Source organism: Rhinolophus sinicus, chromosome 7 (assembly GCF_057876585.1).
Source record: "Rhinolophus sinicus isolate RSI-liver-muscle chromosome 7, RSI-T2T, whole genome shotgun sequence".
Lineage (NCBI taxonomy): Eukaryota > Metazoa > Chordata > Mammalia > Chiroptera > Rhinolophidae > Rhinolophus > Rhinolophus sinicus.
The window spans coordinates 50,314,607-50,332,229 of NC_142507.1; the positions used below are offsets into that span (position 1 = coordinate 50,314,607).

Here is a 17,623-nt window from a genome sequence, read left to right on the forward strand (position 1 = left end):
CGTCAAGAAAATGTGGGTAATAGACCACGCAGAAACTAGGTGGGTGGGTCGTGCCTGGAAGATGTTGGGTTCTTCAAATTAAGCAGCAGTGTGTCTTGGTAAAACGAAATAAAAGTAATTTGAGTGGAATTGGAATCCATATTGAACGATGGAAGAGGTAGGGAGAAAAGCATAGGGCTCACGGGGATTCGAAAGTCAATTTGGGGAATATAATCAATAACGTTGTAAAGATTTTGTAGGGTATCCAATGGATGCTTGTCTTATTAGGGAGACCACTTCAGGGATGATGTAGATGCCTGATCACTGCACTGTACACCTGAAACTGAAGCTGAATAACAATGAATGTCAACTATAATTATATATAGTCACGAGAAGCAGAGTACAGCATAAGGAATAGAGACAGTAGAAATGTAATGGCTGTGTGCGATGTCAGAGGGGTAGTGGATTGGGGGGGTTATCACTTTGTGAGGGGTATACATGATAAATGTGTAACAATTACAGTGTTTTGTGCACATGAAACTAATAAAAAACAATTTAAAAAAATAGGATAAGTCTGTTTGAGGGAAAGTATAGTTAATTTATACAGGAAAACAACATTTAAGGTAAAAGCACCTTGTGGGAAATATTATATACGCTCATATGTACATCTATGCAGGGGCGCTGTAAGTGCCCCAGTGACCACTTACTAGCTGAGCATGAGTCATTCATGGACTCGTGTTTAAAAAAAGAAATCTAGAAGCACTTGAATTTGAGAAACTAGGACAAAGGATATACAAGTTTTTTTTCCAGACTTGGGTAATACGGAAGAATTTACCAACATATATTACTGCTTTGTGTATATGATTGTGTGTGGGGTGGAGGGCAAGCTTGGAGTCTGTCTCTAGCATACTCCAATTCTCTTTGTACTTTGGTTTATCAGATGTCACAAATTGCAGTCCCCTAGTCATCTACCCTGTGTTTCTTCCCAAAGAGCCCCTTCCCTGGGGGAGCATCAAATTCCTCACCAACCTTTTGGAACAGCTGAGTGAGCCCCACTCTCTGGCAATCAGAGGGAACTTGAGCTGTTAATAGAGTTAAAGTGATTTTTTAAAAAATCTCCTGAGACTACAACAAGCCCATTAACTCAGTACCCATCCAAAGTGACCTCTCTATCCTTCCAGTGATTGATTCATCCCAGGCAGGCAGCTAGCTCAGGGTGGCTGTGGGCAGGGCGGAGAAAGTGGGGTGTCTCCTGGGACCAATACTCGTGGCCTGGTTGTAACTTGCTCCTGATCTAGAAGGGGGAATCTTTGGAGCCAGGAGGATTGAATGAGATCATGTCTGGCCAGTTCCTCGGATTCTTGGAAAGTATTAAAATGGGTTTTTATAGTGAAGCATCTATTAGAATAGAATTGCATTAATTACTGCAAGAAGCCTTAGAAATCCATGCACTTCTACAAATATTTGTGGAAACTGAAGCCTAGAGAGGTAAGAGTGACTTACAAGCCAGTTAGCAGCTTATAGTCACAAATGAATGAATCATGTATTGAAGCCAATAGATGACTCGAGACTGTGTCTTAAGGCGGAAATGAAACTGTCTACACCAGGGATAAGAGCCTCTGAGACTTATAAGGAGTCAAGCAAGTATCATAAATGAGTGCATGAGCTGGGACGAGGACCCGGCGTGACAAGGACAGTCCCAAACTGGAAAACACATACCTGTTCGGTTTAGAGACAGAAGGTTATCTCCTGGTGTGTGAAGGCAGGCCGAGCATTGCTAGACCCATTCATTTCCCAAGAGAAGTTAGAAATGGGTCAACTTTGTGTTGACCAAATAAAACATGTCGGATGAGTTGAATTTGGCCTGAGGATGACCCTGCTCCTCATGGCAGGTGCAGTTACCTAGGGCTGAATGTAACAGAGTCCATCCAATGTGTGAATAGCAGCAGCTCCGTAGAAGTGTTTTTTCCCACAAATTTTTTAGGATATCATTCTGGCTGATACTTTCCACATCCTTCCCCTGCTCTATCTCAACAGAGGGGAATCCATAAGTAGTATATTCATTTCATCTCTTCCATTGTTCAATGTCAGCGAACGTGTTTAATGAGAAATGGAAAGAGAAAGAGGCAGAGGGCCTGGAAGAACCACTAGCTGGCGATCTGCTTTTGAATAATGAAGAATTGCCAGGTGGTGTGTGTAGACCAATATGCCCTGTCTGGTCCTTTCATGTCTCTCTGGAACTTAACCAAGTGAAGATTTATGCCAAGATCCAGCCCTGAGACAGAGAAGAAAGAACACCAACAGTTTCTAATCAAATGCCAGGCTCTCCTCTGCCTCCCTGTGAATGTCTGCTGGCTTTTAAAAAGAGAAACTCTCTAAATCTCTGTCTACAGAATTATTTTTGGAACAACTAACTGGGAGTACCCAGGGTTTAAGGAATAAGCTAAATGTTGAAAGCTTTTCATTGTAGGATCATGGCAATCACTTCTCTGTTTCTCCTTCCCCACACAGCTAGTCTGTTGTCAAAACAATGCCAGCCCTTTGACAACATTTGTCACTCAGTCCATCTCTCTTTTGGACTCACAAGACCCCAGTGGCTAAATGCCTCTCAATGTCCCAAAAGGTTTAATACAATCTGCCCTCCTGCCCAGCTTCCCCATTACTCCCCCGACCTCGCTTCCTACCACTTACCTGCGCTCACTCTGCCCAGCCACGCTGACCTCCCTGTGGTTCCCCAAATGCTCTGGCATGTGCCTTCCTAAGAGCCTTTGCACTTGACATCCTCTGCTTAGATTTCCCCCCACATACCACCCTGGCTATGCTTAGTACTTTACAGAGAAACCTTGCCTGTTGAAAATTGCCGTCCCCTCCTCCTCCCCATACCCCCAGCCCTCCCTATCCCCGTTCCCACTTGGGTTTTTTTTATAGTACTTGTCCCCAGTTGTGACTATCCCTTTTACTGATTTGTTTTCCCTTACTGTAAGTTCCACGGGTGCAGGCATTTTTGTCAGTTTTGTTTGCTGCTACATTCGCAGAGCTTAAAACAATGCCTTTAGGGTTGGATGGGTGGTTCAGCTGGTTAGAGCGTGAGCTCTGGGCAACGGGGCTGCCGGTTCAATTCCCACATGAGCCAGCAAGCTGTGTCCTCCGCAACTAGAATGAAGTCAATGAGCTGCCACTCAGCTACCAGGTGGCCAGATGGCTCAGTCGGTTGGAGAGCGGACTCTCAACCACAAGGTTGCCGGTTGGACTCCGGTTGGACTCCGGTTGGACTCCGGTTGGACTCCTTGACTCCCGCAAGGGATGGTGGCGCCCCCTGCAACTAACAACGCCAACTGGACTTGGAGCTGAGCTGTGCCCTCCACAACTAAGATTGAAAGGACAACAACTTGACTTGGAAAAGTCCCAGAAGTACACACTGTTCCCCAATAAAGTCCTGTTCCCCTTCCCCAATAAAGCCTAAAAAAAAAGCCCCAAAAAGAAGGTGCCTTTAAAACATAGTAGGTGCTCGACAGATATTTGTTAGTACATTTTGAGAGTTTTATGTCCCCCTGATGTGCTAGAAATGGTGGTCTTCACTACGCTGGATACACACACACGATTCTTGCTACTGAATTGTGGTGTTTTTAACATTTCCATTAAGAGACTTGATCTGTTTTCCATGTCAGTTCTACTTCCTGAACATATCTTGAAATCATTTCCTTCTCTCCATCTCCCGTCTTTTCCTTTATTTAAAACCACCACGACTTCTTGCTTTCCCAATCCACTTCTGTTCCCCCCATGCAGTCTGTCTCAGAGCTGTTAGAATGATCGATCTAAAATCTGCATCTGGTCATTTACCCTTCATTCCATCATGTGAAATCCATCAGTGGTTTCCCATCACCCTTTACATAAAACTCAATATCCGTACCCCATCCCACAAGGCAGTGTGTGGTCAGGGGGCGATATTGACTTTTTCTGTGCCTCTTACAGGCCAAGTTCCTTCTCAACTCAGGGTCTTCGCTGTTTCCTTGTGATGGCGTACTCTCCTGTTTCTGTTTTTCATCTGGTTGACATTCTCTTCATCTCAGCTGAAAGTACACTTTCTCTGAGTTTCTCTGAGTCTCTCTAGGAATTAAGTGAGTCTGCATTTTCCTGCATAGCATTCACCATATGGTAATTCAATACCTTTGGAAATGTTTACTCAATGGCTATCTCTAGGTGGACTTATGAGGATGGGAACACTTCCTGGGCGGGGTTGTCTGGATTTCCAGCACTTAACACTGATACTGACACAGAATAAGAGCTGAATGAATTCTTGTGGAGAAAAAATGAAAACAGAATCTAGGTATCTTGACACCCCAGGGACTGGGGACCATGCAGGGTAGTTATCTCATTAACTATGTGTTTCTCTCCACAGAGATTATTTTGCAGAAGATGATGGGGAGATGGTACCCAGGACAAGTCACGCAGCAGGTAAGGAGGCCGTGGGTCTTGCCTTGCTTTATTCTTGTTTTCCTGCTGATCATAAATCCCCTGAGTCATGAATCTTTTAAATTCATCATTGCAATGTCCTCAGACTTTTTGTGAATTTCCAGATATGCACATACCGTTGTAGCTTAGAATTCTCCACTTTCCTTGCGCAGTGCGGTGAATTAGAACTGAAATACTGATGTGAACTCTTCGTACGTTTAACAATTCTGTACTTGCAAAATGAAGGTCACTTGTAAAATGGTTAAAGTAGATTCTGCCACTAAAATGAAATCTCTGCTGTCATACACCACGAAAATAGGTGTTATGATAGTGTCAAACTCACAAGTGAACTTCAGTGAGAAGAGCTCTCAGTACAGAGCTCATGAAGGAATAAGCATCTGGTAAAGATAATTACTATTATTAGGGCATTCATAATAATATCCCACCATTACTGCCCTCACATTAGCGAGGATCTACCTAAACTACAAAACCAAAGTGAAGATAGCTCTCTTCTGGGGATGATTTTTAACAAAAACGTTGAATCACTTAAGGGTTTTACTTATGTCGCTAAGTGATTTGCCTTGAAGCACACAGATGGTTCATATTCACAGTCTGGAAAAAAGTTTATAATTTGAATTTGTTAAGGACTTCAGATCGTAACTGTGTATGTTAAATCTACAAGTTCCAGGGATCTACCATCCTCATTTTAGCACCAAGAGCCTCCATTATGAGGTAAAAATGGAAGGACTGGGGCCAAAATGGAAGTGGGATAGAAAAAAATGTCCGGTACAGGCAAGATAGTAGGATGGGTATTTTTATTTACTATTTCACTTAATCTATAGGAAAGCTCCGTGAGTTAAGTATTATTATGTCCACTTTTAGGGAGACAACAAAGCTCAGCAAAATTAAGAGACTTGCCTGAATTCCCACAATTAGCGAGTGGTCAGGATTTATATCCAAGCTTCAAAAGCTCTTTTCATCCCACTAACCAAACTGTAATGTATTGTTGTTCCGTTTTATCAAATTTTCTTCCTTTTAATAGCCTATTTAATTTCACCTCAATCTGGAAGAAATAATTTTTTTCTAATTTCCTTTCATTGAAATATTTACGTTTTCCTTAGAAATAATCAGAATATTAACAAAAGAGGTGCAATGTTATTATTACTATTATTACTATTAACCTGTAATCACAGACTGGTATACAACTAACAGCATAACAATTATTTTGTACAAACTGAGTCGAAGACAATAGAAAAAATACTACCTCCATCTATAATATGTGCTGTGCACCAATAAAATCAGCTTTAAATTTCTATACTAATTTAAACTCCTAGATATTGAAAATACCTTACTATCTAAAAACATACTATCTAAACATACCATCCAAAAACATGCTAATTTTACAAAAATGAAAAGACACTGTACAGTGCCCAGTTTAAAATCAAATCATATGGCCTTACATTTCATTTTTTTCCCTTTAAAACCAGTGGTATCATGGGGAGTTTAATACAATACTTTTAGAGAAGAAAACACTGCTCTGGAACCACACTATTTATCATTATTTTCTTCTTCATCTTCATCTTTCTCTTCACCGTCATCTCTTCCTGGTCCTTTTTGTCCTCTTTTTTCTTTTCCTCCTTGTTCCTTTTTTCTTTAAGCAGAAAATGCCCTCTTCTGAGCATTTGAAAAATTCTGACAAGTTGATTGAAGTTATCTGGGGACTTTTTCTTGTGCTCCTTCTGGCAAGTTTGCAGAAAGGAAAAGAAAAAGGGAGGGAGGGAGGGAGGGAGGGAGGGAGGGAGGGAGGGAGGGATATTTTCTCCCATCCTCTAGGTTGCCTTTCTGTTCTGTTGACAGTTTTCTGTGCTGAGCAGAAGCCTTTTAGTTTGATGTAGTCCCACTTATTTATTTTTGCTTTTGTTGCTGTTTCATTTGGTGCTCATGCATATACGGTTGATTGATTTTTGGCAAAGGAGACCAGAATATACCAGGAAGGAAGGGAGGGAGGGAGGGAGGGAGGGAGGGAGGGAGGGAGGGAGGGAGGGACGAAAGGATGGAAGAAGGGAGGGAGGAAGGAAATTTTAAAAAGGAAAAAAAGGAAAGGAAAGGGGATAACAAAAAGCATGTAATGACATTTTGCCTCTTAGCTCCTTAGGATCTCCTCTGCCTAATTAACTTCTCAGTGAAGCATGCCCAGGGCCCAGTTTGCTCTCATTTGCACTGACTCTGTCTGTTGTGCTCGGTGTATTGTGATGGCTATCATTTTTTCTGACTTAAAAAAAAAAATTACCCAGTAATAAAGGCTCATTGCTTCCTCCTGTCAGCCAGGAAAAGATGTATTTTTCTGTGTCTCCTACTCGAGTCTGCAAACCCCAGCTCACCTCAATCTGAGATCCTCTGGGTACTATGCTTGCGGGAAGCCCTGAATTTCTTGTTCTTTCAGTGGTTTTCCTCAAAGGCAGGCATAGGGTTTGTAGCAGTTTGGCTTTCATTGGCTTTTCCCAGGGCAAGGCTTCCTTTGATGACATCTCTGCTTCTTTGCCTGTTTTTTCATAACTCTTAGGCCTATTGCATCCCCCTTCAGTGTTAAAGTAACACAGTGTTAGCTTACCATTAGGAAGGTTGAGTGAGGAGAACGTGGTTCTTCCAGGGCTTAGAAATGGAATCTTGGTCAAGCAAACTCTCTGAACCTTCATTTACTCATCTATAAAATGGATTTCATAATCACACCAATCTCATTCATTGGTTGCAGTAATTTTATAAATGAAATAATTCATGTGAAACTATTTTGTAACCTGCAATGCCAGTTAAAGATGCTGGTTGTTATAACTGTTATTATTCCTAAATGATAACATGAAAGATTCTCTACAGAGAGATTTATAAATACTTCTTATCTAATAGTTTGACGTAAAAAAAAAAAAAAAAGAATATTTCAGTTATCTTTGGTCCTGTGCTGAGCCACCCTAAAACTTAGTGGCTTAAAACAGGGGTCAGCCAATTTTTGTAATAAAGTTTTATGGCAACATACTCATGTCCATTCATTTGCATACTGTCTGTGCCTGCTTTGAGTGACAAGGGCAGAGCTGAGTAGTTGTGACAGAGATGGTACAGGCCGCGAGCCTACAATATTTATGTCTGGCCCTTTAAGAAAAAATTTGCCCACCTGGGGCTTAAAACAATGATATATTATTTCTCACAATCCTGTGTGTTGGCAAACTGGGCATTTCTTCTGCTGGTGTCAGTTGGGATTACTCAGAAAGCTACAATCTTCTGACAGCTTGCAGGGGCCAAGCGTCCAAGATGGCCTCACCTAAGTGTCTGGCAGTTGGTTACTGGCTGTCAGCTGGGACATCTCCACTCCTCCTATATGTGGCCTTTCTTCCTCCAGAAGGGTGGCTTGGGCTACTTCACAGCATGGTGGTCTTGGGATTCTAAGAAGGCCAGAACAGAAACGCAAAGCTTCTCGAGGCCTGGTCTCTGGATCTCATACAGTGGCATTTTCCTCCTAGTCTCATGTTCAGAGCAAGTCACTAGGCCAATCGAAATTCAAGGGGTGGAGAAATAAACACTTCTTGATGGAGAAGCAGGAACATCAAATCACAACGGGGCATGGACGTAAACGAGTGTGTTTCACCGGAGACCACTGTTAGTATGATTTACCATAGGCTACTGTATAGGAACTGTTTCTATGTGGCCTAGAATTGGTTGGTGTTTTGCAAAAACCAAATTCTGTTGGCTTATGTAGGTGAGAATGATCATAACGCCACCATTATATAAACGTGTTTGTTGTTCTATTTCCCCGGCAGCATTTCTTAGTGACACTAAAGACCGAGGCCCTCCAGCACAGTCACAGACCTGGAGAAGTGGCGAGAAGGTCCCCTTTGGGCAGACACATTACCTGAGAGCATTTGAAAAGCCCCCTCAGGTGCACACCCAGGCTCTTCGAGACTTTGAGAAGGTAAGTCCCATGGGTGGATAATTGTTTTCCCAAGTAGAAGGAGTACCATGGGATAGTGAGGTCTCGGGAAAATACGACTGATGGCTTAGTCTGGATTGTGGGCATTCTTATCAGAATGCTCTCTTTTAAGAGCGTATGTCCCCAGAAGCATCTGTAGTACAAGCTGTGTGCTGAGTGCTGTGGTTTGTGGGCAGAGATTCTGCCTGACCATTTCCACCCCTGGTTTACTTCTCAGATCAATTCAGGAAGTTTAAATGGCACCCTGAGACTCTATAGCTGGACAGCAGTGAGCCCAGGGGACCTAGTCCAGTTGGCTGGCTTGGACCACTCTACCTGTCTGGATACTGTCGGCAGCAGGAGGGGCCTCAGCCACAACCATTTGCTTCTCAACAAGAATCTGTCATCATTGCTCAAAACTGATTCAACTCTTTTGTTGTTTTTTTTGGGGGGATGTCCTTCACAGCTTTATTTGTAATAGTCAAAAATTAGAAAAAACCCAGATGTCTACCAAGGGGAGAAGGGATATCCTTTTGTGTATTCATATAGTTGAAAACTACTTAGCAATAAGAGGAAAGAGCTACTGGTTCATACAACGACATGGATTGGACTGTCACAGGCAAAAGAAGCCAGACACGAAGAGTACGTACTGTGTGGTACCACAGGTGGAAATACAGGTGTGCGCGCAAAGTGTGGAAACGTTTGCGTTAGATATTAATGCTCACCAGAAAGTATCCATTACAGAAGAGATGCTAAACAGTCAACTAGTCAAAATAACTCAGACGTTAGCCCCCTGTGGCAACGAATGCAATAGACACACATATGCAGAGCTGGAGGTGAAGCCTGGGCCCAACCAAGACCCTTAATGCTGCTGCCCCTTTAGATGTCCCTCCCGTCAGCCAAAGGCCATTGCTCTGTCGACAGGGCACTGTTCATCAAGGAAATCCACCAGCTCCTGGGTAGCAAGTTGACTACACTGGGTGCTTTCAAGAACAGTCAATGCCTCCTTCTCACAAGATTAGACAGCTATTCAGGGGATGACTTTCCTGCCCACAGAGCTTCAGGTAGCACCACTGTGTGGGGCCTTAGCGAGTACCCGTTCCACGAGCATGGAATCCCACGCAACTCAGCATACCATCAGGGAATCCACTTCCCAGCTAAGGAGGCTCGGGAGCGTGCCCATGGCCGTGGCATACCCTGGTCATATTGCACACTGCACCACGCAGGAGCAGCCGGGCAGGCCGGGTATTGGAATGGCCTGCGGAAGGTGCAGTTGAAATGTCAGCTTAGAGGCAGTGTTCTGTGAGGGTGGAGTGCCATCCTCCAGGCTGCAGCGCGTGCACTGAATCTGAAACCTTTATATGATGCTGTGTTTCCCGTAGGAGGATGAATACCTGGGACTCAGGAACCAAGGAACCGCTGCACTCAACACCATTCCCTTATCCTTAGACTTGGCCAAGAGCCAAATGACCGATACTGTAATCCAGGTCCCCAGGTCCCTGTGATCTGGACTGATCCCAGGAAGCCTATATGATAGAACCCATCTCCTGGCATTTATATGGCCTGGAAAGAGCACCCAAGATTTCATACCGCCGCCCCCCACCCCCCACCCCCGTGCTAAAAAAGGAAACAGCTCTCTGGTGCCCCCTGGGGGTCACCCAGGGGTGGGGCCACACAGGAGTACGGTGTAAACATGCCCTGAGATATGTGGGGTTCTTTCATTATTGAATTGATAGTTTTTGACATAAAATAATGAAATTCCATTTTCAAAAAAGGGGTAATAAAGCAGCGTTGACATGGGTTTCCCCTGTCTTCCCGCAGTTTGTGAATAGAAATATTTCGCTAGGACCTAATGCATATCCTACCAGATTTTCCTGTGGACCCAGAAGATGCTCCATGTCACGTGTGCCTGAGAATTAAACAGCCTGTTATTGCTTTGGTTTTGTTAGTGCCCATAGTTGTCATGGATACTGGTTTGTGTGTTTTTTTTAAAGACAGCGAGTTTGCAGGAATATTAAGTGGCTAATTGACGACTAAACCTCTGACCAGCTGTGTAGTGATAATAGTGGGAGCGGGGGTGGTAACACCCCAACCCCTTCCTCTTTTTGCACCTTTTGATTCTGCTTCAGTGGGTGCTCTCTGAAAGGCAGGCTGCCTGCATGTTCCTTTCGGTTGAGAGGTGATTTGGAACGTACCGTGTTTCCCCAAAAATAAGACTGGGTCTTATATTAATTTGTGCTCCAAAAGACGCATTAGGGCTTGTATTCAGGGGATGTCATCCTGAAAAATCATGCTAGGGATGATTTTCCGGTTAGGTCTTATTTTCGGGGAAACACAGTTGATGTGAGGCGTGCCTCCTCCACTGAGGGACTGAATGGCCGGAGGCTGTGGGGAGAGGAGAAATGAAGGGCTGAACTGGGTGACAGACAGAGGTGACCTGACTTTCCAGTGTGGAGTTCCAAGTCTTTTCTCTTAGCATCCTGGTCTCATATCCTGATGAGTCCTTACTTCTCCACGCTGAGAACCACTGACAGAGACTGAGCTAGGACACAGAGAAAAGACCAATTGAGATCATTTTAAATCTCTCCCCTATGCGTCAAGTAATGATGCAACCAGTGAGGCAACCATACACTTTTTGTCAGAAAGGTCATTGCCAGGGCTCAGAAGTCGTGACTTTTTCAGGGTCATAGAGTTTATGGACCATAATCATAAATCCTGACAGATAATTGGGTTGGAAAGATTTTTACGTAGAAATGGTCTTGAGAAAAACTTCCTATACGTTTTCTCACTGGATCACAGTACCCACCCCACCCCCAGCACATCTGGGCTGAGACTAGAGCAGGTAATACTAGCTGGCATGTCTTGATACTTTCTTTGTGTCAGGTACTGTTTCAAGTATGTGCAGTATCATCTCATTTAATGTTCATGACAACCCTGGGAAGAAAGCGTGGTTATGACCCCAGTTTACAAATGAGGCAATAAAGGCCAAACAAGTAACAAAGGAACCAACCCAACGTTTCATAATGTGGGCCTGAAAATACTTGTCGATTTTGTGACGGAAAATAGTACTTTCTAGATCAGGGAGCTCCGCTAGAGAAAGCTTAGTGGTAATGGGACTGGACTATTAACTCCTACTTAGGTGGCCACAGAGTGCAGTTCTGTCTTCTCTACGTAAACTGGAAATCTCCTTTGATCTCCCAGTACTCTCCATCGCATGGTTTTTATTGCATTAATTCTGGACTGCTTGCAATTCACAGCGGGGTCATATTTCCCAGTCTTTGTTCTGCCTGGAATACCTTTTCCCTCCTATTCTTTACTTGGTTAAAGCCTTCTCATCCTTCAAGTTTCAGTGCAGGTGCCATTTCCTTTCTTTCTCTCTCTCTCTCTCTCTCTCTCTCTCTCTCTCTCTCTTTCTTTCTTTCTTGATACCTTCCCTGACTCTCCAATCTCAAAATACATACCCTGGCTCTAAGCTCTTCAAGGGTCAAAAATACCTCTTGCTCATCCTTTTCTAGTCTCTAGAATCTAGCACAATGCCAGTACATAGTATGTGCTCAGTAAATGTGTATCAACTAAACCAAACTTGTTGGATTTGGAGTTTCCTGGCCTATTTTCTTCCAGTCAGTTCGACTGGATTTGTGTTCCCCCAGCCTCTAATCAGAATTCACTGCATGTATTCACCGTTGAATGGTTCTAAGGAGGATATTGGTGTACTCATTGATTGGTTAGGATAGGAAACTGGGAAGTCAAGAGACGTACATTTGTTTTTAGCAATGAGTTTAAAGGAAGACCATTTTCCATCTCAATTGGGATGACAAAATTATACACAGAAAATAAGAGAAAGAAGCAGAGACCTTTTGAAATACTTGACAGGACTTATTAAGAAGATCATAATAGTAGCTAATAATAATAAATATTTATTGAGTGTTCATTATACACTAGGGACTCTTCTAGATATTTAATATATTTTATTTCAGCTATTTTTCAGTTCATTTTCCTAACTTATGAGATAGATATTATTACACTCATTAGACCAGTAAAGAGACCAAGGCTCAAATAACTTGCCTAAAGCTATACAGGTTTAAAGTGGCAGACCCAAGCTAACTCTAGTGATTTCCAAGGTTCTTAGAGAAATGAGAGGACCATGCAGAGAAAGGGGCTGCATTGGTGGAATGTGTGCGCGTGGTTTTATACATAGACTCAAAACGGCAGATGCTATAGAAAAGCTATGGCGGGGTGGGGGTCTGTGGCCATAAGGTCTAGAGGGGGCCTCCACCACTCTCTCCTGTTTACACATTTTCTAATAATGTTGTCTGCAACATGAAAATGCCAGCATAACCAACTGCAGTGCTTGCCTAATTATAGCCTGAAGCCAGCTTTCCCTGGTAGTCTGAATCCAGCCACAGTGAGTCAGCCTGATGAGGCCCCACCCATCTGGCAAATTCTTCCACTTGGATTTGAAGTGTGTGTGTGTGTGTGTGTGTGTGTGTGTGAGAGAGACAGAGAGAGGGGGTGGGGTGGGGGTGGGGGACAAGTTCTAAAAGGGACTTTTCTACCTTTATGGAGATCTGAGTTGTCATACTCTGGATTTCCTGTTCTAGTTTAGGTGAATCTAAATCGTGTCACTGCTGCTCTTAGGTCAGCAATTTCAGTGCTTCTGGAGTGTTTTTCTGTAATTACAGCCTTGGAAAATGAATACTGTCAGTGAAGTACGTTTTCATTTTCTTTCTTAAACAGCATTTATGCTCCCCAAAACCACAGTGCCCCAAGCCTGCTGGCTTTGTTTTCACTAGTGTTTTGAGCCATTTAAGAAGTTAGTAGATGAGCAGGGAAGTGGGGGGGGGGAATCCTAAACTTTCAGCAACTGTAAGCACAGAATTTTCTTCTTTTTAAACACGACTTTTCAGTCATTCCACACGGTCATTCCACAGAACTTCAGCTACGTTTTCATTCCTAAGTGGTACAGCCAAAGCTATGTATCAACTCAATCATCTTTTAAAAACTATAAATAAAAGAAATGATTCTGAGTGCTATGGAGGATACAGAGATTACAAGTTACCATTCTCAAAGAGTTTACGATCTGATTAGGGGCATATGACATTTAAAGTACACAAGATTTAATTTAAATAACATCTAAAGCAACAGTGGCAGAGATATCACAAGACTAGAATAATTGCCAAACAAATGTATGTCTTTAAAACCTAAACATTAGCAAAACATTTTTGAAATTTATATTCATATATATACATTATATATGTATATATATTTCTCTTTTTCACTGTATGAAGAAAAGTTCTATCTTTCTTCCTATGGACCTTGAAGAATTTTATTCCAACAATAATTTCCATTCTAAAAATAAAGTTTTGAAATAGCAACAAAAATAATGATACCAATTAATATTTATTGAGTGCTTATAGTGTGCAATCTTCTGAGGTTGGTATAACCATTATTTTTATTTGTTCAGAGAGGGACACTGAACCTGAAAAAAGACTAGTGGTTACTAGAAAGTGCTAGAGCTGGGATTTGAACAGAAGTGTACTGGTTCCAGAACTGAACTTTTAGCCACACTTTTATTATGCCTCTCTAGGGCCAACTGATCCCTTATTCATTTGTTTCTTTGTCCACTCATCCCCGGATTAGATGGATACATCCTGTGTGCTAGGCTCTATTCTAGCTGTTAAATGCACAATGATCACGTACGAATGTATAAAAAACTGTATGTTCAAGGATGACTGTTTATTTCAGTATTTTTGTACTAATAAAATATTAGAAATAATCTAACGATCCATCAAAGTGAGGGTTGATTGTTTCAAGTATGGTATATACATACAATAGAACATCATAGAACATTGCCCTGGCTTGGAAGGATATCCGTAATAACAGATTTAAGATTAAACAGCAAAACAACAACAATTTGACTGAATATTTCATAAAAGAAGACCACATTTTTGAGAGGCAGAAAAATAGAAATGTCTGGCAGGATAGACACGAAAATGTTAATGGTGATTATGTCTGGGTAATGGGATTAGCCATAATTTTTGCCTTCTTTATTAACTTTCGGTCATATCTGAAGTTTTAATAACATGTTCATTTTATTTATCTAGTTATGGAACAGATGTTTCTAAAGCGTTTACTATGTACACAGCCTAATGTCTTAAGTACTGCAAATATAAATAATGAGTAGGCAAACATGGGTCTTGCCTTTGTAGAGTTTACAGATCAGCCAATTACAACAGAATGTAATCATTATGATAAAAGTAAAGAGTGTTACACAATCTATTGCTGGGTAACCTAACTCAGCTCCCTAACTATAGCTCCCAACCTAACTCAGTCCGAAGGGGTGGGAGAATTCAGGGAGAGTTTCCTAGGAGAAACTACATCTAACTGGGGACCAGAAGGAAGAGTAAGAAATAGCCACTAATATAGACTCTGGGAGTGGGAGAATGATGAATGTTCCTTGCAGAGGAAACAGCACGAATCAAGACTCAGATGAAAGAAAGAACTATAATAAGTTACTATGTCTCAGGGTGTGGGTGCTGGAAATGTGGAGAAGAGTTGAGACTGGAGGAAAAGGGAGAGAGCGAAGCCAATATGCAGCCTTGCAAGTTATGTGAAGGCTTTTAAATTTTATTGGAGCTCAATGGGGAGCCTTGGAAAGCTTTTAAACATGGAGGTGACATTTTAGAAATGTCCTCTTGGCTTCTGTTGTGGACTCTGGATTGGAGGAGTCAAGTCAAAGGCAGAGAGAGCAGTTAGGAGGCTGTAGGCAAAGGTTGGTAGTAAGACAGTATAGGAGTTACGGACACGGACGGACGAAAGAGAGATTTCAGAAGCAGAAGTGACAGGACTATGTGATTGATTGGATATACGACCAGTGATGGGAAAGAAGCCCAAATATGACCAACTGCCAGTTCATCTCTGCATTCCCATTCCAGGTTGTCACCTGTTGTACACTCCCAGAAAAGTTGTACACTTTCCCCTTAATAACATGATTTATTTATTCAAAATCTTTCTTTTCTGTTAGAATCTCAGCTCCATGATCCCAGAGACAGAGTTTGTCTCGTTCAGTACTAGATATAGTCATTAGCTTAGTGCCTCGTTATAGTAGACATGCCTTTTCTTTTTTTGTTGTGTTTTGGATGAATGAATGATGTCACTCTTTCTTGCTCGGGCAGCTACTAGGTGATGCCACCCATTGAGAAAGGGAACAACTGGAGCGGGCACATGTAGTTCTTTCATAATCATTAAAACAACAGTAGCAAAGACCAAAGCAAGTAAAGTGATTTTCATTTTTTGGAAGAAAATTAAGGAGATGCTCCCCATTCTTAAGGAATGCTAAATCTAATTGGGGAGACAGTCAGACAGATACTGGTAACAATGATGCTAATAGACGTACTTGGAGGTGCCGTAACCCAGGCTTTCGGATCAGATAGGCTTCCTTGAGTAGGTACTAGCTCAGCCAAGTCCTTAGGGTGAGTTGGAGATAGTTCAGTCAGCGCTGAGTGGGAGGTGAAGAGCAGTGATGACATTCCAGGCGAACACTGATACCCGTGGAAAGTCCTGGAGGCAGCAGAGAGCCTAGTGAGTTCAGAAACAGGACGCTTTTTGTCATGGCTGGAGCTCTAGCGTGTTGACTGAGGTTCAAATTGGCAGTGTGTCCTCCGTACTCCTGGTCAAAGCCTTGTTGTTGCAGCCAGGGTCGTTCATGTTATACTGTGAACGCTTAGCTCTTACGCCTAGCGAAAGTCCTCGTTGGGCATTTGAAATCGCCTTCTTTCCTAGAGAAGGATGGAGAAAAGGTTATTGAAAATCTAGAAAAAGTGGGGAGGCCATCCCTGGGTATGTTCCCCTTGACTCTTAGAAGCTCAGCCAATAATCTTCCTGGGTTGAAATAGTTGTGAGCCAATAGCACCAAATCCTGCTGGTGTCGATCAAGCCAAACTGATGGAGAACCTCCTTTGGAGCCTGGGAGTCCTTGGGAGCTGCCAGCATCAGTGCCGCTCAACTGTCATTGCTGTCCTGGAGCTCCTTTAACTGTCTCTGACAGCACTATTTCTGGCGGGGCCACTTATTTTTGGTGGTCAGGGAGTTATTTGTTTTGGTTTGGTTTTATATAGTTCATAGGGCTCTGATGAGATGGTGACTGCGTCACCTTGTTGTTCCAGAGTTGGGGGTGGTGTGGGTGTGTATCTGTGGTGGGGGGGGGGCAGCGGGAGAATCGTCTGAACCCCTATCCGTTACCCGCATGAAGCCATCTTCATGTTAGTACATGTAGTGTTTTCAAGGTTTATCCCAGGTGCAGCGTGTATCAGTACTTCATTTCTTTCTATAGGTGACTAATATTCCATTTTGTAGATATACTAAAGCTTGTATATCTATTCATCCGTTGGTGGAGATTTGGGATACTTCTACTCTTTTGGCTATCGTGAATAATGCGTCTGTGAACACTCATGTGAAGACAGTAATTATATCCAGTTAATTTTGTAAGACAAGTCCAACTCATTCAAAACAGCCAGGAATTAAACTTTTATATTCCTGCAACTCAGATTTTATCAAAACAGCCTAGGGACTCCCAGACACGTAGATGCATGGTAAATAAAACAGTTTTTTAAATTATATTTATTGGGGTGACAATGGTTAGTAAAATTATATAGGTTTCCAGTGTGTATTTCTATAACATCTGTGAAAACATACCATGCTCTGCCTTCTCCCTGCCCCATCCCTTCCTGTCTACCTTTGTCTTTCAATCCAGGACTCGTTGGGTTCCTGGGTTTGATTCCACTGGATGCTAAAGAACAGTGATAATATTTATTACCTATTTGTAGATGAGTATAGTACAGTGTCAACGGCTACTTAAAACACTGCGGTTCCTCTGTTTACCACGTTAAGCCTATTTTTATTACCACAAAATGGAAAGATATGAATTATCACAGATACCAAATTAGTAGAGTTTAAGTTGCAGAAGTTTTATTATATTTGAAAAGAAAGTGTGAGTTACAATGACGAATCATGTTTAGTGGAGTGGAACTTTATTTTTAGGAGGGGGAATGGGTAAGAGGTGGATATGTTTTCAAGCATTTCCATTCTAAGCGCTCTCTGGGGGGTCTGAATATGATTAGGCAAATGTGAAACTGGTTTTTTTTTAAAAGGCTGACTCCACGGTTATTTATGTTAATGGAGCATGACATACAACAGCTGGGTTGTAATCCTTCTCTGTTGGCATCGGTTGAGTCCTTA

At 42.3% G+C, this 17,623-nt stretch overlaps 1 protein-coding gene across 21 annotated transcripts in view; it reads left to right on the top strand.

The window, feature by feature from the left end:
* The window catches only part of PDE4DIP (phosphodiesterase 4D interacting protein), a 176,305-nt gene that overhangs the window by 33,094 nt on the left and 125,588 nt on the right, over positions 1 to 17,623 (top strand). For all 21 annotated transcript variants that reach the window (XM_074318453.2, XM_019714221.3, XM_019714216.3 and 18 more), the window contains exons 2-3: positions 4,379 to 4,434; positions 8,238 to 8,389. In XM_074318453.2, coding sequence (XP_074174554.2) covers positions 4,379 to 4,434; positions 8,238 to 8,389 — 208 coding nt within the window. The remainder of the gene's footprint in view (positions 1 to 4,378; positions 4,435 to 8,237; positions 8,390 to 17,623) is intronic.